Genomic DNA, 25358 nt, shown 5'->3' on the forward strand with positions numbered 1-25358 from the left:
GGATAAAGAAGATGTGGTATACATACATACAAACATACATACATACATAATAGAATATTACTCAGCCATTAAAAATGAATTCTTGCCATTTGTGACAACATGGATGGACCTAAAGGGTATTATGCTAAGTGAAATAAGTGAGACACAGAAAGACATCTTTCCATATGATTTCACTTATAGTGGAATCTAAAAAGCAAAACAAACAAAACAAAACAAAAACAGACTCATAGATACATAGAACAAATGGGTGGTTGTCAGGGGGCTCAGGGGTGGGAGGGTGGGCAGTAAAGGTGAAGGGGATTAAGAGCTACAAACCTCCAGTTATAAAATAAATAAGCCAAGGAGATGTAATATACAGCATAAGGAATATGGTCAATAACATTGTAATAACTTTGTATAGGGATAGATGTTTACTATATTATCATAACAAACATTTCATGATGTATGTAAATAACTATGTAGTACAACTGACACTAACATAATATTGTCCACCAACTATGTTCAATAATAATAAAAACGTAAATGGACAATAGACCAAAACAAAAATAATATTTGTCATTGAAGTCGGGAAACCAACACGCAGAATGGAAAAGATAATCAAAGACAGAGAAAAATAAAATTTTCTAGAAAATAGTAAGAATTGAATCTGTAGAAAAATATTATATCACATTGCAAGAAAAAAATAATAAATGATGATATATTCTGAAACATGTATTAGGTAAGTTCACAAAACTTCAAAAGTAATGCAAGCATTTTCCAGGGAGAAAAATCAGGCTGAATGTGAGGTGGAAGTGGGAGGGGAGGATCAGGCTGGCCACATACTGATCTAAAACCAGATTAAATGCCATTAAAAAATGCATCAATAACCTACAAAGAGCTAATGAAAGGGTTACGTGATGCCAAAATGGTATGCTTTATGCCAAGCTGAGTAATTATCCAAATATACAGTCAATAGGTAGACATTCTCAGACAGTAGGCAGATAGCTTTAAAACCAAGCAAACAAATCATGAAATATATATTTGTGAATCTTGAGAAAAAATGACAACATCAAAATATTCTACCCAAGTAAGAAACGACAGGAGAAATCATAGCAAATATGTGATTAATTTAAATATATAACAATGACTAGGGAGTCCCCTGGCAGTCCAGTGGTTAGGACTCAGTGCTTTCACTGCCATGGCCCAGGTGCAGTCCCTGATCGGGGAACTAAGATCCCATAAGTCACGTTATGCAGGCAAAAGAAAAAAAAAAAAAGACTATTATAGGATGCATGATTGGGGAGAGAAAGGTTAAACTGGCATAAGTTGTAAAAATAATAAAACTGGGGGAAAGAAAATGTATCCATTTCTCATATCTCTTGGTCATAAATCAATAAACATAGCAAAGTGAACAAACTGACAAGTAGTAGTATAAGTATATTATTTATATGTTAGAAAGGGAATCATCAGAACTAAAATAACAGTACAATTGACAAAAGCAGAAAGTGAGAAAGAGAAAAGAGTTAGGAGAAAGTGCAGTGTGCTAATTATCTAAAATTTCACAGGGAACATCAACAAATGCTGCCTAAACTTGCTATACCAAGAGATAGTGGTTAGATAAAATATATAAACTTACAAATGTTTCACTGGCAATATCTAAAAAGAGGATATAATCCTTCCAAATTATGACAAGGAAAGTACACACTGCATACATTTAACCCAAGTAACAGAAAGAAAATCCATGCACAAGAAGGCAAAAGACAAGGGAAGCATTTGAAACAAAACTAAAACATAAAATTAGATGAAAAAATTAAAACAAAATATATTTGTTTTCACATCGAATGTAAAAAGGATATATTCACACAAAGATTATCAGATTTGATTTTTAAAAATACCAAACAATCTGTTGAATACACAAGAAGCATCCAGAGCTAAAAGATTCAGATTATATGGGAAAACAAGACACGATAGGCAAATATGTAGTAACAAAAAATATCTTCATTGAAAATATCAGTATCACCAAGACTAAATCCAAAACAAATGTTAGATAAGGTAGAGGTCCATTTTATAGGTATGAGGTATACAGTTCACAATGAGAATGGAGCTGCCACAAATGTGTACATTTATAGTAAGAGATGAAAACAAAAACTGCAGGAAAACAAGAAGTGGATAGAAACACAGTATTAGCAGCAGATTTTAACTTGTTCCTGTAGGCTTACGACAGACCAACTACACATCAAAATAAACATACAGAGAATTTTAATAATATAATTATACTCCAGCTAACAGATACGCCTCAAACTCTACAACATGAAAGATATATACCTTCTTTTCATGGAAAATTTAACATTTCTTTCCATGGAAAATTTACAAAACCAGTGCTATATAAAGAACACAGATCATTTCCAAATATATACACAAATACATGAAGAAGAGACCATGATCCATGAACACACTACAATAAAACTAAAAATTAATAATCATAAATAGAAAAATATCTAGCCACAGAAAAGTCTGTGCCTTTCTCTTAAATACTTCAAATTCAGAATGAAAAATGAAGAATATTTATAAAATACAGATTATGAATACATCCTATATCAAAAAATTTAGGGATTATCTGAAGTTGAGCACTCATAGTTTTATACATTTAAGCAATTAAAAAGGAATCTAAACAAATAAGCATTGGACTAATATATCTGAATAAAAACTACAAAATTAAATTATGCAGTTTTTCAAGGAAAACATAAGAAATAAGATAATAATGATTAAAGCAGAAATTTCTTATTTAAGAAACAGAAAATCAGGAAAACTGATAAAACCTAGAGTGTAGATAAAGTTTTGGTTATTAGGGGAAGGGAGAAAACATAGAGAAAAGGGCAGTTGAAAAAGGCTCTCAGGAACAAGTATGTAGCATTTAAAAAAATCTTTTCATTATGAAAACCTTCAAATATATACAAAATTAGAGACAGAAATATAATAAACACCCATGTATCCAATAACCACACCATCTTGATTACCGTAGCTTTTATAGTAAGTCTTGAAGTTGGGTAGTGTCAATCCTCTGACTATTCTTCAATATTGTGTACGATATTATGAGTATTTTGCTTCTTCATATAATCTTTAGAATCAGTTTGTCAATATCTACAAAATAACTTGGTGGTATTTTAATTGGCATTGTGTTGGACCTGTAAATCAAGTTGAGAAGAACTGACATCTTAACAGTATTGAGTCTTTTCATCCATGAACAAGGAATATCTCTCCACTTATTTAAATCTTCTTTTCTTTCTTCAGAGTTGTGTAGTTACCCTCATATAGATCTTGTACATATTTTGTTAGATGTATATCTAATATTTTTGCCAATAATTTATTGATATACAGGAAAGCAACCAACTTGTCTATATTGACCTTATATCCTGCAAACTTACTATAACTATGTATTAGTTCCAGGAGTTTTTTGTTGATTCTTCAGAATTTTCTAGATAGACAATTATGTCATCTGCAAATAAGGACTGTTTTATTTCTTCCTTCCCAATTTGTATAACTTTTATTTCCTTCTCTTCTCTTATCCCAGTACAATATTGAACAGGAGTGGTGAGAGGTGACATCCCCTCTCTGCTGGAGACAACTCCTTTTTGTTTCCTTCATCTGACATCTTGATTTCCCTTTCTTTCCTGAAAAATATTGTCACTGGGGATAGAACTCTGCATTGACAGTTCTTTTCTTTCAGCACTCGAGAAATGTATGCCACTTCCTTCTGGCCTCCATGGTTTCTGATGAGAAACTTGCTGTCATTTGAATTGTTTTCCCCTACCAGTAAGGTGTCATTTCTCTTGCTGCTTTCTTTGTCTTTGATTTTCATGAGTCTGACTATGAGAAATCTTGATGTGGATTCTTTTGTGTTTATACTGTTTGAGATTTATTCAGCTTCTTGAATCTGTATGTTTATGTCTTTTGCTAAATTTGGCAAATATTCAACCATTATTTCTTCAAGTAGTTTCTTAGCAGCTCTACACTCCTCTTCCAGATTCTGATGACAAAATGTTAAATATTTTTGTTACAGTCTCACAGATCCCTGAAACTCTGGTTGTTTGTTTTTTCAATCTAGTTTCTCATTTTGTTTGGGTAATTTCTATTATTCCACCTTCAAGTTCATTGATTCTTTCCTCTGTCCTCTCCATTTTGCTGTTAACCCATTTATTAAGCTTTTAAATTTTAATTATTGAATTTTTCACTTACAAAATTTCCATTTAGTTCTTCATTATATCTTCTATTTCTTTGTTGAGGCTTTCTTTTTTTTCTTTTTTTTTTCTTTTGTTTCAAGCATGTTCACAAATGCTCTTTGAAACATTTTTATCATGTCTGCTTTAAAGCCATGGTCGGAAAATTCTAACACGTGCATCATCTCAGCACTGGTGAGTACTACTTTTCTTTTCTCATTTACATTGAGATTTTCCTGGTTCTTGGTATGAGGAGTAATTTTCAATTGAATCCTGGACATTTTGGGTGTTATGATACTTTGGATCTTATTTAAGTCATCTGTTTCAGCAGCCTTTTCTGATACCGCACGGGGTTGGGGGTGAAGAGAGAAGGGTGCTGCCTCATTACTATTAGATGGCAGGAGAAGTCCATGTTCTGCCTCTGTTGATGCAATTGAGATGTGAGGAGCACTTTGTAATTGCTGGGCAGGGGTGGGAGTACGAGCTCCCCACTAAATTTCTGCTATACCACCCTGGCTGGGAGGGAGAGACATGCTTTATTATTGCTCCCCATGTGGCTCTCCTTGGCTTTCCATGGGGATGGGCAATGATAAGGGTCCTGACTCTCTACTAGGACTCCTCTGATACCATCCCAGCAGACAGGGGCACTTCATTACTGTTAGGTGGGAGTGGAAGTCCAGGTTCTCCATTGGCACTGTGGGGGCAGCAGGGGGATGGAGTGGCCCACTATTTGGCCTTCTCTGACACTACTCTGGGGAAGGACACCTTGTTACAGCCTGGCAAGGATGAAAGTTTAAAGTCTTCACTTGGCCTTTGCTGGTTGGGGGTGACCACATTTTTTATTTCTGTGATGTTTGGCTGGTTATAGAGCAGTTATCATCTACAAGTTTTCTGGCTGGCTAGTATGCCCCTTTCCTGTCCTGTAGCTAGAGAATTCAGGGTTTTTTTGGAGGCTTTTTTTTTGGTCTGTGCCAGTTGGCATTTCCAGGTTGTCACCTACTCCAGCACCCAGTCCACAACGTATGAAGCAAAAAAACAAAAACAAAAAACAAAAAAACCCAAGGAATTCACTTCCATGTTGTGACTCAGGTCCCTGGCAAGTCTGCCATCTTCTCTCCACTGATCAGAGTCTTCTTACTCTTTTTTTCTGTACATAATATCCAGGATGTTCAGCTAAGTATACTTAGCAAGAGGAATAGAGGAAAGTACATCTACTCCATCTTTTTAGAACCCTGCCTGTGTTTTTCCTGTGGTATTTTATGTCAAATCCCAGGCATCATATCATTTCACCCATAAAGAATTTAGTCAGTATTAGAAAATATTATTAAAAAATATAGCCACGATACCATTTTCACACTCCCTAAAATTGAAAATAAATCTTTACTAGCTAATAATCAGCTTTCACCCCCACCCCCACATACTGCCTCAAAATTTTGTTTTACACCTGTGTTCAAATAACAATCTCAGATAAGGTACAAACATTGCATGGGACTGTTGGATCAAAAGAGCTCCCCTCCCTTTTCTATACTCACGTCATTTATTTGAAAAACTTTGGTCCTGTGGTATCTCCCACATTCTAGATCTGGTTGACTGTATTCTTGAGGTATCATTTAATGTGTTTTACTACTCTCCATAGTTCCTAGAAACTGAAAATTTATATTATTAAATATAAAGTTATGATTACATTTAGGTTCATTTTTTTTTGACAAACATATTTCACAGGCAGTTCTGTGTGCCTCTAGTTGTACCACTTAAGAAGACACATAATGTCTGATTATCCTATTTATTAGAAGTTAGCAATAATCACTAGGTTCTGGGGGTAACAGCTTGAATCATTCATTAAAAAGGTCCCCATTGACTGTTCACCTAATAATGCAAGGGTTCTCAAATAAATTGCTATTTTGGACCAGATAATACTTTGTTATGGGGGATTGTCCTATGCATTGTAGGATACTTAGTAGGATCCCTGGTACCCTCAACACTCTTGCCCCATACACACCATCTTATTGTGACAATAAAAAATGTCTCCAGATGTTGCCAAATGTCCTCCAGAGAGAAGATGGCCCCCAATCAAGAATCCTTGACTTTACAGTTTTAGCAGCCATTAATAACTCTTGCCTGCATCCATTATTTCATTAGAGTTTGCAAAGTTGAGATTTTTAAAAATTCTATCATTCCTGTGTTTACAACTGTAATTTTTTAAAGAAATACTTTCTCTGAGTCTATCCAGCAAAGGCAAAATAAATGTTTGATTATTTTATTTATCAATGTTTCTATAATAAGCTGTGCCCTAACAATCTCCAAAGTGACTAATTAATTTTTGTTTAAAGTATCATTTGTAATTCTTGAATATTTACACATTTCATATATTTCAGTCCTTTGCAGTCATTTTTCTTTGTGATGTTCGGGTTTTCCCATCTTTCGTCAGTGGAATCTTTTTCAAGTTAGGTCCTGTTTCCTTTTGACATGACCCTAAATTGTTTGATAATTTCCTTGCTTTCAAATATGACAAAATAGATAATCCAGACTCATTTTACATAGTTCCTGCCCCAGACCTGAAGTCAGCCACCTACCCAAAGGAGCCCTCATTCCTTTTATTGGGAAATGGTATTTAGGATCCACAATCTGAGCACAGTGGGTTTTCATTGCTATTGGGCTGTCACTACTTTCAGGTCTTTTCAATGCGTAGGACCAGGAAATACATATTTTTTAATGAAAAATGTAAGTTCTGATTACATCTTGGCATTTTAATTCAATTTAACTTGCAGTGTTTTTACTTTCATTTTATATTTAATCTTTCTCTTATGCTGAAATCATGATTTCTAATATCTATCTCCCTCTTTCTCTCTCCCCCTTCCCAATCTCTCTCTCTCACATTACCGCCATGGAATGCAATTTCAGACTTCTTGTTCATTTCATCCTTAGGTTACATCCTACTAAAGATGTACAGTCCAAATATTGTGTTTAAATGTCACTTTAAATAATAATTCTCTCCATTTATGCCACTAATGTGATAAACAGATTCATCTGTTTTAGTTTCTTTTCAATTTTTAGGCATAGCTCTTTTAAATTTAACTTTGTTTTTAACTATATAAGATATACACATGGCTCCAAAGTTAGAACTATAAAACAAGGCATGTTTGGAAAGGTAGAGGTTCCATCATTATCTATTCCTTCACATCCTCTTCCTTCTCTAAGATAACTATTTTTATTAGATATGGTTTATACTTCTGTTTTTTAAAAGTGTACGCACACAGACACACACACACATGCATGTGCATGTTTGCCCCCCCAAAGGTAGCATACCGTATACAATATCCTGCACCTTACATTAAAATTTTTATTGTTGTAAAATATACACAACATGAAGCTTATCATTTTAGCCATATTTAAGTATACAATTCAGTGGCATTAAGTACATTCAAAATATTGTGCAATCATTATCACATTATTAATTTTCAGAACATTTTCATCATCTTAAATGGAAACTCTATACCCATTAAACAATGATTCCTCATTCCCTTCTCCCACCTCAGCCCTTGGTAACCTTTATTCTTCTTTTTGTCTCAATAGATTTACCTAGTCTATCTGCAGTTTGGTTTTTTTGTTTGTTTGTTTTTCTTTTTCATTGAATTGTATATTCTAGAGATCACTCATAGGAGTATAGAGAGATCCTCATTGATTTATTACAGCTGTATAGTATTCTACCAAATGGATTAAACCATATTTAACCAGTTTCTTGTGGATGGGAACTTTGTATTTCTAATCTTTTGCCATTATAAACAGTGCTGCAATGAACAGAATACGGCATTCATCATTTCATTTTTTGCCTGTTTTATCTTTTAAATACATTTCTAAATGTGGAATTGGTGAGTCTAAGGATAAATGCCTATGTAATTTTAGAGCATTTGGATTTGATACGATAGACAGAAATGAACCACAAAACTATTTAACTATTAAATAAAAACCCATTTAATGGGGCTAAATGTTTAAAAAGTACAATTAAAACACTGCTTTAACCCAGGGGATACTTTATTTAGCTCTTTTAATTAAAATGATTTTGTTTGAAGGACAGGACATGACAAATACCTCTCTTGCTGTCTTTAGTTTCTTTGGATTTGAACAGATTGGTGTCCCACATGAAATTATGTTGCTTCTACTTTTCCTTATGAGAATACTGTTAAGAAGGAATACTACCTTAAAAGTCTTTGCCTAACTACATTGGGGAAAAAAGGAGGGAGCTATGCCAATTCTCAGAGAATTTTGGCTGCCAAATAGCACATCTGGGCAAATTGGGCCAGGAAAAAATCTTTAGGTATATAAATCTTTAAAGTAAGTTTCTCTAGGCCTGAATAATCCAGACATTGGTGTCTCATACTATATCCTAAACCATGATTGGATGTCCAGTCCCATATTTCAGGGGTGTTAGATTTTTAATTATGAAATGCTGAGAGACAATTAGGGCTTCACAGAAATCTCATGAAGTCAGGGCCACAAAGGAAGACCCCAAAGTCGGGTGAGCACAGAGGCTACTCTCGGATCTAGAGGGCATGTGGCCAGCCAGTGGATGCACCAATTGCTAACGTTTAACCATTAATCAGAAGTCTAAGACAGGAACCAGGGATATGCCCCAAGATCCATTTACCCACCATGCGCGTCACCCCCCCCCCCCAAACACACTTCTGGGGATCTAACTCTTCTCTGGCTGCGAACTCATGCAGAGTCCTGGCAGGGCTCACCCCGAAGCACACCCCCTGTACGGACTCCCCAGGACCGCGGCGCCTGCAAGCTGCCAAGGCTCCCCGCGGCTACGTGAGCTCGGTCTTGGAGGTGGAGGGCGCATTTCAATCCGGAAACGCCCAGCCCCTCTGCGGGTTCCGCAGACTGACGCCGCTCTCGATGGGGAGGTGGTGGTAGGAGGGCGATTGGGAGGGCCCGGCCTCCTCGGATGGAGGTTGCAGCCAACTCCCGCGGGAGTCTCTAGTCCTGCTTGACTGAGAATCCCGCATCCCCGGGTCTGGGTCTGGGTCCCTGCAGGAGGACCCGTTCTCATCCTCAACTTTGTGGCCTCTGCCGGGTGGGGAAGTTCAGCTGCGGGTCTAGCCAAGCCAGGCACGTTTAGAGACCCTCGTCCCTGGTCCGTGGCCCAGCGAGGGCGGAGGGGGAGGGGAAGGGGCTGCAGTCGCCTTTCCCAAATCTGCTCCCTAACTGCCCCCTCCCCCGTCGTCTGCTCGCTTTGTACAGACAGTCAAAACAGAGCTAGCGGCCAATTGAGGGGGACGGGAAGCAAAGTCGACTAGCGCCTCGCCCCCTCCTCCAGGCCCCCCCGCCCTCCCTCCCCTTTCCCACTTCTCTCCTCGCCCTAACCTCGCCCCCATCCCCCGCTCATTTCCTCTCGTACCCAAGCTCGCCAATCCCTTTTTCCAAGCCCCTTTTCCAAACCCTGGCCTTCCTCTCCGGATCGCCCCCCTTCTCCCCAATCTGAGTCCTTTCCCCTCCCTTCACCCTACCCCTTTCCTTCCTCTTCCCCTCCCCCAGCCCCTGGCTCCCCTCGTTCCTCCCCACCCCATCGCCCCCTTACTCTTTCTCCGCCCACTCTGAGCCGGCCCCTCGGTCAGGGCTGCGCCCCACGTGTGGACGGCTGCTCTCCAGCCCCCACTGACAGCCGCCGCCCGCCGGCCCGCCCAGCGCCCCGCCGGGCCTCAAAACCCCCGCGCCGCGCCCTCGCCCGCCGCATCTTCCCCGGCGTCCAGCCTCCCGGCCTCCCTCTCACCGGCGTCTCGCCCCGGTCCCGCGCACCTCCGTCCTGCTCTTAGGCCGCCGCCGGCGCGTCGCTGCCCAGTGGAACTCCGGGCGAGCCGGGAGAAGACCCTCCTTTTCTTTGGGGGGCGACTTTTGTTTGCTTTCCGGCTTCTTTCTGGTGACTTTTGCAGCTTTCCAAGATCTGTACCCGGAGCGCACGGGAATCCGCCGAGTCGCTGCGTGCAGGCCTTTTTTTTCTTTTGAGGTCCGCTTTCTTTGTAACTTTACGCCGCGGCTGCTCGGGTTACTTTTGTAATTTCCCGCCCCCGCCTGCTGGCGGTCCCGGAGTCGCTCGGGGCAGCGGCCCGGGGGATGCAACGTGGACCGCGCGGGGCTGCCGGCCGCTCCGCCGCCGCGCCTCGCCGCCCGCTGCTCTAGAGCTCGCGCCTCGCCGGCAGTCAGCGGGCCAGCGCTCGGTCCTGGGCTCCCACTAGAGCAGGGAGCCCGAGCTCAAGGGAGTCTCCGGAGCCGACGAAGGGCTTGTTAGACCTGACTTTTTTCGGGCCGCGTAGATTTTGTCTTCGAGCGCTCCGTCTCCGCGGACCAGGGTCCGCGCGCTCTTAGCGCGCGCGATGGGGAGACGACGGCGGCTGTGTCTCCAGCCCTACTTCGTGTGGCTGGGCTGCGTGGCGCTCTGGGCGCAGGGCACGGCCGGCCAGCCCCAGCCCCCGCCGCCCAAGCCGCCCCGGCCCCAGTCGCCGCCGCAACAGGTCAGGCCCGCAGCGGCGGGCTCTGAAGGCGGGTTCGCAGTGCCCGAGTACCGGGAGGAGGGTGTTGCGGCGGCCAGCCGCGTCCGCAGGCGAGGACAGCAGGACGTGCTCCGAGGGTAGGTGGGCAGGCGGTACGGGGGGAAACCTCGGCTTGGCAGCTTTCCATCCCACCCCCTCCCAAAACCCAGTTCTGGCGGCTAGAGCCGAGGCCCCTTCCACCAGTAGACCCCGAAGACTCCCAGAAGCGCCTCCCCCTTTTCCTCAGCAGTTCGGCCGGCAAAAAAAAAAAAACCTCCCTCGGGGGGTTGGGCAGCGGGTGGGTCGGAGGCCCCCGGGTGCGGATCGCGGAGCGCCTGCAGAGCCCGCCGTGCGGGAACAAGTTCCTGGCGGAAGGCGCGCTTGAGGCCGCCCCGCGCCGGGGCTGGTCAAGCCTGCCTGCTCCCCACCGTCGGGGGCGCAACTCCCGAGCCTTTTGTTTGAGGACGTGTGCGGGGCTTACAGCTCACTCTAATCATCAAGCCGAGCGCTCCACCTTCCGACTCGCCATCCTTGACATGTCGGGGCCAAAGTAACAGTTGATCAAGGAGGGATGGATTTGGGGACAAGGGCAAGGATTTTTGAAACGGAGTGTTCCCTTTGTTCTCTGCATCCGGAGGCTAGAATAGTAGCAAATTATATGTTTCCCTGTTTCTTTTCGCTCCTTAAAAAGGTAGCAACGGAGGGCGGATGAAAGGCAATGTTTAGACATTTCAGACCCTCCTCATTCCAGTGTCTAGCTCATTCACTTCCACGTCTGAGCCCCAAGCCCCAAGAATTTGACGTGTAGTTTTGGTCTGTTGGTTGTCCCATAAATGTTACGAAAACTGCTAATGTATTACCGCACCCCTCTCTAAGTGTGCGTTACTTCACTTGTCTATCGCAGGCCCAACGTATGCGGATCCAGGTTCCACTCCTACTGCTGCCCGGGATGGAAGACGCTCCCTGGAGGAAACCAATGCATTGTCCGTGAGTGCTAGGCTGGGATCGCAGTTTGGGGCAGCACGCTCGGCCCCCTCTCAGGGCCGACCTCTTGCATTCAGTAGTTTGGACACACATTTGCGTTTAGAATCCGGTGGCCACATAGCAGTAATAATTAGGACGCGCGGCCCCATTTGAATGGTGGGGAAGAAGCAGCCAGTTTGCCTCGGTTTAGACTTCACTTGTAGACTCTGTTGAAGGGCAATAATAATAAAGGTTTCAAAGATACTTGGAAGTTTTATCTTTCTATGTCTATTAATACAAACTGAAGGGGGAGTACAGCAATTCCCCAGATAACCCACACCACTTTTTCCTGAAGGAGAGCAGATAAGACCACAATGTGATTATGTAAATTATCTGCCTTTTGACTCTGCAGGAGGTTTAGGCCTTCTGAAGATCAAGCTTTCTTAGGCCTCCGTACAAAACCGCTTTATTATCTCTGGTTTCATCTCAACAGTCACCTAACATAGATATGAAAGGATCACTCTCAGAGATTTAGAGTTGATCCAGGTTAACGAAAATTTTAAAAGAGAGAACTCTTCCAAATGGCTTGACTTTTTTTTTTTTAATTTTTGGAAGACATTTAGGAAATTTAGGATTTCCAGATCCCAGATCTCATAGTGTACAGTAGATTTCCAAAGTGTGAGTCTTAGAACTTCAAAAGTTTTGCATATCTGACCTTTTGATTATTTTATTCAGTTTCCAAAGTGTATACCCGGCTCTCCAAGTTTTAATTGGAGAAGTCATTAGTTATCATTATCAGCCTCACAGTGGTGGACTATGGGATGTCTTACTTCACATGCCTGTGAATTTGTGAGTTGAAGTGTGACTGGCCTTTTCTTGTGTATTTATATAGCACAGCCACATTTGCCTTGTTGGGAGGACAGCCAGGTGTCATAGCACATTTATTTAGAGACAGTCTTGAATTTAGATTGACCTCAATATTCTCCAGGGAAAAGATAATTATGCCACATGAAGAGAGAAAAAGGGCAAGCCACACTAGCCAAGGGATAATAAGGATGTAGTGGCATCTCTGACTCTATATTTATTGGTTTTGTGGGTTTGAGATAGACACTTGATGTTATTTCTGTGCAGTTTTTAAAAAGGCATGGTATCTCAAGTGTTGTGAATACTAGCTTCTTATTATTTCTACCCTAAAAATCCCACAGTATCCAGTAATGAGGCAAAAACAGGAAGCAACAACTGTGTTCTTTAGGGTGATTCATAAATATTTTAAATAAACCTTTTGATTATAAGCCTTTACTTTTATTAAAAAGAATGGAAGGGTATTGGATATTTTTCCCTCCAGCACATAAGTCATATACATGAGGCGTGTGTAGAGGGTGCATTTACTTTTTCAGACCAGTAGGGTGTTACCGTGCCTGCTTTAAACTTACATGGTTCCTAGAATTCTGAAACAGCTAAGTCACTCACCACACACCTGCCATACTAGCTGGGAGTGACTTAGGCACTGCGGAAAGTCTGACTCACTAAATGTAATGAATGTGACTGCCATTATTGAGTTGGAGAGTAGCCGAGGAGAAGGGATTGGTTTATGGTACGTGTTGAAAATCTGTAAAGTCAGATTTTATTGGATCAGTGTGGAATGGGAATTCCAGAGAACAGAGCCTTCCAGAATATTTGCAGTAGGAAAAAAAATGTATACGTATATATATGGCCCTCTGAGTGTCAGCTTTAAATATATTTTTGCTCTTTGAGTAACAGTGTGCTCTTTACATGTTTAGAAAATCAGCTTTGGAAATCTCAAAGTAACAGTGAATATTGTAGCCCTCATTTCTGATACTCCAAGTATTTGGGTGCTTATGAAATACACTGGAATGTACATGTATCATAAATCTATACAAAGCATAAACTTTGAAATGATCTTTATATCTCCAAGAAACATTTACAGTACTTGTGTCAAGAGATAGCTACAAAAATATTTATTAGCACATTTAAAAGGTAATTCAAATACCCAAGACTATAAAATAGTGCACAAAAGAGAGGGGGACTGTAATGCGTTTATATTCTCTTGCATGGGTCTCATCTAAATTTTACCTTAATATTTTGCATTAAATTCACTAGTTCAATTAGTCTGACATTTAAAACTGTAGTATATGGAGGTAATAACTAAATTGAAACCATCATAAAGTCAAAATTAAGAATTTTCATTCCATGAAATTCTGCCATTTGCAGCAATGTGGATGGACCTAGAGAAAATTATGCTTAGTGAAATAAGTCAGACAGAGAAAGAAAAAAAGTATGATATCACTTATATGTGGAATCTAAAAAATAATATAAATGAATGTATGTGCAAAACAGAAACAGACTCATAGATACAGAAAACTAGTGGTTACAAAGGGGAGAAGTGGGGAAGGGACAAATTAGGGGTATGGGATTAACAGATACAAACTACTATGTGTAAAATAGGTAAGCAACAAGGATATATTGTATAGCACAGGGAATTTTAACCATTATATTGTAATAACATAATGGAGTATAATCTGCAAAAACACTGAATCACTGTGCTATACACCTGAAACTAATATTGTAAATCAACTAGACTTCAATAAAAAAAGAATTTTCATTCCATGACTTTCTTATGATAACAAATTATTTATTATATTTATTGAATTTCCATCATTTAGCAAAAGAAAGCTCTGAGGAAACTTACAAAAAGAGAATAAGTGAAATACAAATAGAAAAGGAGGACCAAAGATTAATTTCCTTATACATCAACATTTTTTCTTTACAGAGAGATATTAAAATGATCAACTCCTAGAATTTTAATCTGGTTGGCCTTGACCAGGCTTCATGAGAAGATATTAAAATAAAAATATACTTCTCAAACTACTGGAAACTTAATGCATTTTGATTTGAGTCTGCGTCTTGTTATTGTTCTTAATTGTGGCCTGCAAAAATCACTGAGGTACTTCCAAACTTCCAAATATTTGTTTCCAAAAGGATGAAATTGACTTTCTCACTCTCCATTTGTTTTTTTAAAATCTTGTTAGAACATGAAGCAATGGAAAAGTTTGCTTATTAATTTTTTTGTTGTGAAATTATTCTATGAAGAGCATTTTGATCAGTGAATAACAGTGGGAAGGGGTTGGCCCAGAATCATAGCATTTGAGACCCGAAGAGACATCAGAACATTCCAGTATAATCCTTTTGTTTTATTTTACCAATGAGAAAACTAAACCCAGAGAAGCTGTGGTTTTTTTTCCAAGCTTGCAGTGGGTCAATGGCAGAGCGGGAACTCAACCTCAGACCTCTTGCATACCATTCATTTACTCTCCACTGTGCCATGCATCTTCTCCCAGCATCACTGAAATCCCAACACCCAGGTCCTCTCTCCTTTCCCCTCTGGTATTTCTGGGCCTCATCGTTTTTGTAATTGGGGGAGGGACAGATATTTAGATGAGGTGTACTATAGTTTGAGATGAGTGTGAAGAGAAAGAGCCTAAGCATTCTTGCTTCTCATGGGTTCACGGATATACAGGGTACACCTGTGGCCACGACAGGGATCTGTCTGAGGATGAGTAGTCTCCAGCCCATCAGACCTTCTTTGGGTTTAGGACCTGGGAAGGGGCACTTTGTATATAACGTAAGCCTAGACTAAATGTCTACCTACTGAGGGTAAGGGGGCTTTGAGATAAAACAATGTTTTAGTAAACATTTTTCATTGGAAAGTTATTGGTGATCAGAAAATCTAGCACATTTTAAGAATTAATAATCAACTCCATGGCAGAAGCCATGTTCTTGCCTAAAATTGTTTTTTATCTTCACACTATATGACATTTTCGTTTATAGGGAGTGGTAATAGAGATGCTGGCCATATTATGTGGGTGTCAAAAGGCAATCCGGAGAAGAAGAACATTTATTGAGTTAGTTCATTTCTATAGAACACACCCTTTACATTACGTATTGAGGGGCTCGGATCTCTTTGAAAGTTGTGAGACCCCCTCCCTAGTGAAAGATACATACACACATTTACATACATATTTACAGCTAGTTTCAGGGCGTTCCCAGACTCTCCTCTTCCTGTCTTCATGCATCCACTCATGGAGCATTAAAGCACTTGCCTGTGTGCACAGAGAGAATTCACTTGTGGGTATAGAGATAAATCTCTCAGCTCCTAAATGAACTGACTCTAAATATGGGAGAGACTTCCCATTTGAAGGCACTGGACTACCGATTTTGAGGATCTGTGGTATGTGCTGTGTCAGTGAGCCTAACATTCTTTGCTCTGATGACCCTCATACCTTGGAGGTCATAGCTGCAGGAGGCTTTGACTTTCCCTCCATCAAAATGTCGCAGCAGCTTTTCTGAGCAGCGGGAATAGGCTAGGTTGTGGAGGTAAAATGGGAGAAGAAAGGCTGGAGGAAGGAGAGAGAGAATTATTAAGGGGAACAAAGATTGATGATGGGGCAGGTCAGATACCAGCCGGGAAGGAATGTGCATGGAACCCCTGGGGCTTGGCCAAGTCGTTAGAGCGTGGAGCCTCCAGCTCAGCCAATTTCACATTCTCTGTCTCCTGTGAAGGTCCTTTACAGAGTTGGCTGTACTTTCTGAAGGTATGCAGGACCTCTAGGTTTCCTCAACCCTCCCAGCTTCCTAGGACCAAGACTGTCTTCTCACGGTGAATTCTGATTATAAACTCTTTCCCTTGAATGGAAAAGATGACCTGTGTTGATAAGAGTTGAATGATTAGGATTATGGAACTTGAAGTAGCTTCATTTGTGTGAACATTATCATAAGGATACTTAAGAGACTTATTCACTTGTCTACAATGGGTAATTTTGTTGTATATCTGAAATTAGGCATTATATATCACATATTTAAAAACATTTTTTAACATTTTTATTAGCGTATAATAGCTTTACAATGTTGTGTTAGTTTCTGCTGTATAACAAAGTGAATCAGCTATACGTATACATATATCCCCATATCCCCTCCCTCTTGCATCTCCGTCCCACCCTCCCTATCCCACCTCTCTAGGTGGTCACAAAGCACCGAGCTGATCTCCCTGTGCTATGTGGCTGCTTCCCACTAGCTATCTATTTTACATTTGGTAGCGTATATATGTCCATGCCACTCTCTCACTTCGTCCCAGCTTACCCTTCCCCCACCTCGTGTCCTCAAGTTCATTCTCTATGTCTGCATCTTTATTCCTGTCCTGCCTCTAGGTTCGTTAGAACATTTTTTTTTTTAGATTCCATATATATATATGTTAGCATATGGTATTTGTTTGTCTCTTTCTGACTACCTCATTCTGTATGACAGACTCTAGGTCCATCCACCTCATTACAAATAACTCAATTTCGTTTCTTTTTATGGCTGAGTAATATTCCATTGTATATAATATATCACGTATTTTATATCTTAGTTTTTCAGGTTTATTGTTTTTAACTATAGTTTTCTTATTTTGTAAACTATGGTTTATTACCTAATTGTTCGTTCGTTTCCCTGTTGTGCTCTCTACAGCAATTTGTAGAAATAGTTGTGGAGATGGATTTTGTTCCCGTCCTAACATGTGTACTTGTTCCAGTGGCCAAATATCACCAACCTGTGGATCAAAATCAAGTATGTTTTTAATGTGTGACCTTATTTACTGCATTATCTGTAAGCTTTTGAGTAAATACTAAATGTCCTTTTCAATGAGGATATAGACCCATGATAATTTTCCTAACTAGGTCAGTACTAATCTTTGGAGTAAAAATCTTTGGTGGCTTAGTTGTTGCCACCAACAACTAAGGGGTAATGGGAGAGTGATTTTCATTAAGAAAAATGATTTCATACTGGTCCAGAAGCTATGTGTCTATTCAGAAAAAGAGCCTGGATTTAGTGGAGAAGTAATTCTTTGCGAGTAATAGCTATAACTTAACTGGGTTTTTACCATGTTGCAGGTACTGTTTTAAGTGTTTAACTATATCATTTTATTTAATTCTCACATGAATATTATGAGATACTATTATTACCCCATTGACAGAGAAGGAGAATGAGGCACATAAGTTTAACTCGCCCAAAGTAACATGGATTTGAAGCCAGGGATTCTGATGCCTAAGCCTGTAGTCTCAAACCCTCAGCTCTGTTTATTGCCTTTGCTTAACTCCTGTGGCTCATATCCTGTTTTGTGGGTTAACTAAAGGGGAAGGATAAGAGGATTGAGATGACAACAACTATTTATTGTGTACTGACCAGATGTTTTACATATATTAGTTATTCTGCTGTACACATACAGACTCCCAACAGCTCTGTAAGATCACAATAACAGTGGGCTAAGATTGTGTTTTTCATGACCTAAGTAGAAATTGATGGGTCTTTAGGTCCAAGACTAATCTTTTAGGCCAGTGTTTAAGGTGATATTTTATAGCAAGATGGAAGCAGATATTATTTATTTAATTGCTCAATAATTAAATAAATCTTTGTCTGCCTCAAACTAGTGTGAAGTTGTTATATTTTTAACACTTCTCTCTACAAATTTTCCCTAAGAAAAGGTAATAGATAATTTATCTGATTGAGGAATATAAGATTCAAGATTCATATAACAAATGTCATTGTCTGATGATGAAACTTCTGATTAATGCTCTAGTTTCGTTTTCTGTGAAAATAATCTGTCATTTTCCCGACCTTTGGAAACCTGTTATTTAGAATTCATCGAGACTTTCTTGACCACCGTGATTAGCAAACTTCTTCTACTACTTTCCTGAACCTCCCTTGTCTGACTGCCTGGACGATACCATTCCCCATATCTTCATTATCCTGTTCTCTTAGTTTTCTCAACTACACCCTCAGCAAAAAACCCAAACCTGGAGAAATTTTTTACAGTTCAGTTTCTTAATTCCTCTACCTGGGCAGCTGAACAATCACTGGCTGACCCTCAGTTTATGGTATGTAATTTAATAGGGGATCCCTGAATTCATTTGGCCTTGAGTAATACTGGCTGCCTTTCCATTAGGAAATTTTCTCTCCTTTCCAGTCCTCAAGATGCTCCAGCTCCACAAAGCATTTAGCACCATTAATCAGTATCTTCTTGAAATGCTCTCTTTTCCCTTCACTTGTAAAATATTAATGGCTCACAATACTCCTTTTCTTGATTATTATTTCTTAGTCTCCTTTCTGTATCTTCTTTACTAGCCTTACAGTCACAGCTAGGTATTCCCAAGAGTTCTGTCCTCCCTGGGTGAACTCGTTTACATATATGTCTTCAGTTACTACCAATGTGTTGCTAACTCATAATGATTATCTCTAGAGTAGATCCCTCCACTGAGCTTCATATTCACATGTTCCATTTCCTATTGGACATCTCCACTTGAATGGATAGTAGGCATCTGAAACTGTGGCATGAAACTCTCGATTCATTGTTGACCACAGTCTACTTCTTCCACAGTTTCCTTGGCCCCAGCAAATGGCAATGAGCTCAGTGCCCTGATGTCATAATGGACTTGGCATCCACTGTCACGGAGCTTACATCCCTGTAGGGAGACAGACAAAACACAAGTAAACAAACACCACAGAGTCATTATAGATAGTGGTAAGTTCTCGGAAGGAAACTTTGCTGTGAAGGAGAACAGCCTGGAGCCAAGGGGGAACCTAGTTACAGGAGCCAGACAAGACCACTCTGATGAGACGTGATATTGGAGCTGAGTTCTGAAGGACGAGAATGAGCCAGGCATGAGAAGAGCCAGGGAGGGACCCTCACAGGGAGAGGAAGTAGCAAATCAAAAGACCTTTCCTCCACTTGAGAAACTGTGAAAGGTTCATTTGATTACAAAGAGGAAGATTGGGAAGAGAAGGTCTTAGAGAAGCAGGCACATCCAGGGAGATAATACACAGCCTCCTTGGTCATGGAAGGGTTGCATTATATCCCAAATGCAACAGGGAATCATCGAAAGGGTTTCAATAAGAAAATGAAGCAATGCCATTTATATTATTAAAAGATTACTGTAGCTGCTCTGCAGAGAAAGAATTTGAAGAGGGTAAGAGTAGAAGCTAGGGAACCTATCAGGAGGTTACTGCAACAGTCCAGGTGAGAGATGAGGGTAGCTGAACCACACAGTATCAATGGCGACAGAAAGGAGAAGATGGATTTGAGATGTATTTTCCAGTGGAACCTGCAGACCTTGTTAAAACACTTGATGTGAGAGAAAGAGAAGCAGTTGCTTAAGCACTGGGTGATGGCAGTGCCAGGCCTCAGCCACCATATTCTGAATGGATACATGAGTGCTTCCTGCATCCTGGAACTTACTCTTCTAGTCACCTTATATTTCCTTCTTTTAACATTGAAAGTGTAATAGATTTTAAATATATACTAAATAACATATGTTGTAACAGATATGCTTGTGTGCATACTTACTACAAATAAATAAAGGTATGCTTGGGTCATAACACTTACTTCCATAGAATACATTTGTCATTAATTGGGTATTTAGTATAGTTTTATAACTCTCACAGATACTATAATTCTGGTGATTGATAATTTTATGTTTTTTGTTGTTCTTTGCAGTTCAACAGTGCAGCGTTAGGTGCATGAATGGTGGGACCTGTGCAGAGGACCATTGCCAGTGCCAGAAAGGATATATTGGAACTTACTGTGGACAACGTAAGCAACATTGGGATAGACTCGATTTATTAGAAATAATTTGATTGAGTGGGCGTTTGGTACTGAGTCGTAACTTAAGGTCTTGTAAAGGATGTTAAAATCCTTTAAAAATATTTTGATGTAGAAAAGACATACCTTATAGCTGAATACCTAATGTTTTCCAGTTCTTTAAAAATTTTTGTTTTAGAGTATTGATGTTGTTGAATATTACTAGGGCTTTATCAAATTGGACATATATCACAGGTAAATATTTACTTGATTTTCTTTTATCTGGTTCCATAAAGCATGGATACCTGTCTGAAAAAAATGGTAACGTTCGCTGTGATCTCTCTCTGTTTTTAGGATATCCCAAATTTAACCCTAGCAGAGCCAATCTTATAAATTGTCCTTTGCTCAAATATATTTTATTATTTAATACCACAGTACAGGGCTGTGAGATGATTTTTTAAAAATTATGTCATTGTGAAAGAGGGAGCTTTAATCCAGCAAAGCTCTTCACTCACTGGAGAATATCCTATTATAATCAAAAACAACCTTTTAGCAAGAATGTAAGGATGATAGCTCTTGTATTTTGACTTATCACTGGGCAATACTTTAGGTTAGTGCTTCCCAAATTGTGGGACTCTTACAGGAATCCCCATATTTTTAAGTATGGATGAGTAGAAGGACATGATATTAACGAAAGTTGAATCATAAATAGTAAGAAAGTCCCTTTTCACTCCGTTTGCATTTCATCAGGTGCAGCGTCTAGGTTTGCTGCTAATCATCAAGGCCTCCCTAAGAATTGTTCATTAACCATTTTAACATAGCAAGACCACGTCTTAGATGTGCAAGAATATCTGGCTTGTTTTAAACTAAACTTATTCTGGTTTTGTTGCACTTTAAAAAACTTCTGAAATTATTGTAAAATATATATAATATAAAATTTACCATTTTAACTACTAAGTGTATATTCAGTGGCATTAAGTACATTCACATTGTCGTGCAACTGTTGCCAGCATCCATCCACAGAACATTTTTTGTTTTGCAAGACTGAAACTCTGTACCCATTAAATGCTATCTCCCCATTTCCCCTCACCCCACCTCCTGGCAAGCACCATTCTACTTTCTGTCTCTGTGAATTTGACAGCTCTAGGTACCACATATAAGTGGAATCATATAGTATTTGTCCTTTTGTGGCTGGCTTCTTTCACTTAGCATAATGTGTTCGTGGTTCATTTATGTTGTAGCTTGTGTCAGAATTTTCTTCCTTTTTAAGGCTGAATAATATTCCATTTTGTGTATATGTCATATTCTTCTTTTATCTATTTGTCCATTGATGGACACTTGAGATACTTCCACCTTTGGTTACAAATAACACTGTGGTGAACCTGGGTGGATAAACATCCATTCAAGTCCCTGCTTCAGGTCTTTTGGATATATACCCACAACTGGAATCCAGGGATCATATGGTAATTCTATTTTACATTTTTTGAAGACCTACCCTTCATACTGTTTTCAATAGTGGCTACACCGTTTTATATTTTACTACAGGTGGGAACCAGCAGTGCACAAGGGTTCCAATTTCTCCACATCCTCACTAACAATTGTTATTTCTGTTTTCTTGATGGTAGCAATCTTAATGGATACAAAGTATCTCCTTGTGGCTGTTGATGTTATTTTTGAGGTTGCCTTCAGGTTTGGATAATTTTAGCTTTCTGTTTATAAGTGCTATAAAGTTTTCTTTTAAAATAATTTAAAATAAACAGGTGAATTGATTTAAAGAAAAATATTCTCTTAAGGTTAGGAGTCGACAAACATTTTCTGTAAAGGCCAGATAGTAAATATTTTACACTTTGTGATCCGTGTCACTATTCAACTCTGCCATTGTAGTGCAAAAGCAACCATATGCAAATAAAAAAGCTTGGCTGTATTTCAGCAAAACTTTCTGGACACTGAAATTTGAATTTCATATAATTTCCACGTGTCACAAAAATATTATTCTTCTTTTGATTTTTCAACCACATAAAATTGTAAAAACCCTTCTTAACTCATGGACAGCACAAAAACTGGCAGTGGCCCATAGTTTGCAGACCCCTTGTGTAGGTGATTCTCAGGTATGGAAAAAGCTGTTAAGCTAGCCTGAGATTGAGCCTGGGAAATGGAATCTTAAGGAATTTGAGAGAACACCGTGCACTGAGGCCAGTTTTTTGCAAGAATAGAAGATGCCAATGTAATAACTTTTTTTAGGCTAGGGTTGACCAGGTGAGAGCAGGAAACAGCTGGACAACAGTGGATCAGAGATTGTAACAAAATTTCTTTTTTCATAAATGATTTTTTCCTGTATTTTTTCATACATTCAAGCATTTTCCAAATTTTATACAATGGACTCCAGATTGTAACTATTTAAAAAAGTCTATTATGAACACCATGTTTATTTATTTATTTATTTTTATTGGAGTACAGTTGCTTTATAATGTTGTGTTAGCCTCCACTGCACACCAAAATGAATCATCCATACACAGACAGATATCCCCTCCCTTTTGGACTTCCCTCCCATTTAGGTTACCACAGTGCATTAGGTAGAGTTCCCTGTGCTATACAGCATTTCCCATAATTTGTCTATTTTATTTATAACAAAGCAGATTTATACCTTTTTTTACACCTACAAAAACGTTAGGAGATCTGATTGTATCCCTATTTTATAGAATTCAATAGCCAGAGAAGAAACACTGTTATGCTTCTTGAAACTCAGCCTTTTACTCCTCAGGGAGAAAAATCATAATTCCTTTAGAATTGCAGGGGAAGAGCCTTGCCTCAACTGGTCTTTCAGAGTATTTCGTCAAACCTATCCTAAATCTAGCCACTTTTGCCTGAATTCAGCTGCTGTACCTGGCTGGGGTATGTGTGTTTATGTATGTATTTTCCTGAAAGTTCTACAGAAAGAGCTCTTGTAGGTATGTCTGTTCCCTGCTTTTCACACAGAAATGGGAAATGAGGTGACGGAAAGTAGTTTCTCATCCTGTAGGAGGTGCTTTTATGTTCTTCTGCCCCTGTGGCAAGCCATATTGATGTCACCACACTTTTCAGTCAGGGGAAAGTGAAAAAGCACTGGGCCAGAAACCCATCATACATCTGAAAATTTGTCCTCTAGATATCTCATGGGACGGAACTATCCTTGCCTAACATTTACTCACGGGTTCAAGAAAGTTATATAACTTAAAAAATTCATTAGTCCCAGCACATAAGAAGGTGATGGTATGATAACTAGTACATGTCAGCTCAAGAAATGGTTTAAGGAAGATGCTTTCTAAGTTGTCGTATATAGAGAGAGTATTACTGGGAGTAAAGAGGCGGGTGTAACAGTATCAACTTGTAAACCCAAAAAAATCCTGGAAATGTTTTTTAAAATGAGGATTATAAAAACATTAAAATTGCTTAGCTGCTTTCCCAGAAATGTAGAAAATGTTCTTTAGAAAGCACTCTTTCATTTCCTTCAGCAATGTTTATTGAATAACTACTGCCCCACATTGTGCAAGGTGCTGGGAGTACATCAGTGACCAGCAAGATGATGCCCAACTTCTTAGAGCTTATCTTGTGGTAGGGAAGACAGGTAACAAGTAGGTGAAAAGTGAAATGCCTAATACAAATTTAGGGAATGAGAAGTTCTAGAACAATAAATGAGAGTAAGGGGGAGAAAGTCTGGGTCAGAATAAGCAGTTCTCTGCTATTTTTTAACTGGGGAATCTCTGAGAAGGTGACTTTGAACACAGACCTGAGTCTGTGCTTTTAAGTCTATGGGAAAAGTGTTCTAGACAGTGGGAAAAGCAAATACAAAGGACCTGTGGTGGGAACAGATTACATACATTTTGGAAACAAGAGGAAGACTTATGTGGCTGAAGTGAGGGAAAGAAATAATGGCAGGGGATGAGTTCAGAGACAAAGGCATAGGGCCTCATAAACCAAGGAAAGAAATTTGGACTATCCCCTAAATATTATGGGAACCCATTGGTGCAGTTTGAGCAGTGGAGTGATACAATCCGATTAACATTTAAAAAAAAATCATTCTGGCTGCTGTGTTGAAACTGGATTGTAGAAATGGCAAGAGAGAAAATGAAAGGGCCAGTTAGGCTAGTGCAGTGGTGCTGGTAAATGCTCTAGTAACTGAGGATGTGATAAGTGTTTGGATTAAGCTTGCATTGGAGGTAGAATCTATGGAAGGAAGTGTGTACTGATGGAATGGGTGTAGTGAATGAGACTAAAAGAAAAAGCAAAGATCCATAATGACAGCTAGAAGGTTTGGGTTGAGCTCTGGGCTGAATGGTGATGCCATTTCCTGATATTCCAAAGACTGAGTGGGGAGTGGGTTGGACTGGGGTCAGGTGGGGCTAAGATCATGGGATATCAAGAGTTCTCTTTTGGATTTGATAGTTAAAGAAGTTTGTTAGACTTCCAAGTGAAAAAATCTATGAACTCAGCTCTTAGGAGAGAGGTCAGAGATAGAGATATGACTTCTGGAGCATATAGATTGAATTTTTATATGGTTAATCTTTTAATTGTAGGCCTAGACAAAGATCACTAGGAAGTTGGTGCAGGTAGAGAAGAGAAGAGGGCTGAAGCCAGAGCCTTGATTGCTGCCCAACATTTTGAGGTGGAGAAGAGAAAGGAGAAGCCAGCAAAGAGTGAGGAAGAGTAGACAGTGAGACAGGAGGAAAACTGGGAGAGCATGGTAACCTGGAAGACAAAGGAAAAAGGTAGTGCCTGTAGTAGAGATTTATATTATCTCATGTAGAAAAATAGGCTTTTGTTTCTTTCCTCTTTGTAACATTTTAACCTGGTTTAGCATCTGTTTTTATCCCATACGTTTGTGTAGAAGTAACTACCATAATTTCAGATTTGACTTATGTCCAAGTGTTTGTACCTATATTGAGTGGTACAGGAGTCTGTCTAGTAATAACAGACACTTGTCATATTACCTAGCACAGAGTAGGTGCTCAGTAAATATCTACTGAATAAAAATATTCAGGCTTTGGCAGTCATGATCAGGGT

General features: G+C 39.6%; 1 protein-coding gene across 1 annotated transcript in view; it reads left to right on the top strand.

Moving 5' to 3' along the window:
- The first annotated feature begins 9926 nt into the window (after positions 1 to 9926).
- Positions 9927 to 25358, top strand: part of FBN2 (fibrillin 2) — a 247569-nt gene continuing 232137 nt past the window's right edge. Inside the window, exons 1-4 of the mRNA XM_032626668.1 lie at positions 9927 to 10824; positions 11631 to 11713; positions 17213 to 17311; positions 20235 to 20330. Of these exons, the coding sequence (XP_032482559.1) occupies positions 10571 to 10824; positions 11631 to 11713; positions 17213 to 17311; positions 20235 to 20330 (532 nt within the window). The 5' untranslated portion in view covers positions 9927 to 10570. The remainder of the gene's footprint in view (positions 10825 to 11630; positions 11714 to 17212; positions 17312 to 20234; positions 20331 to 25358) is intronic.

This window comes from Phocoena sinus, chromosome 3 (assembly GCF_008692025.1).
Source record: "Phocoena sinus isolate mPhoSin1 chromosome 3, mPhoSin1.pri, whole genome shotgun sequence".
Taxonomy (NCBI): Eukaryota; Metazoa; Chordata; class Mammalia; order Artiodactyla; family Phocoenidae; genus Phocoena; species Phocoena sinus.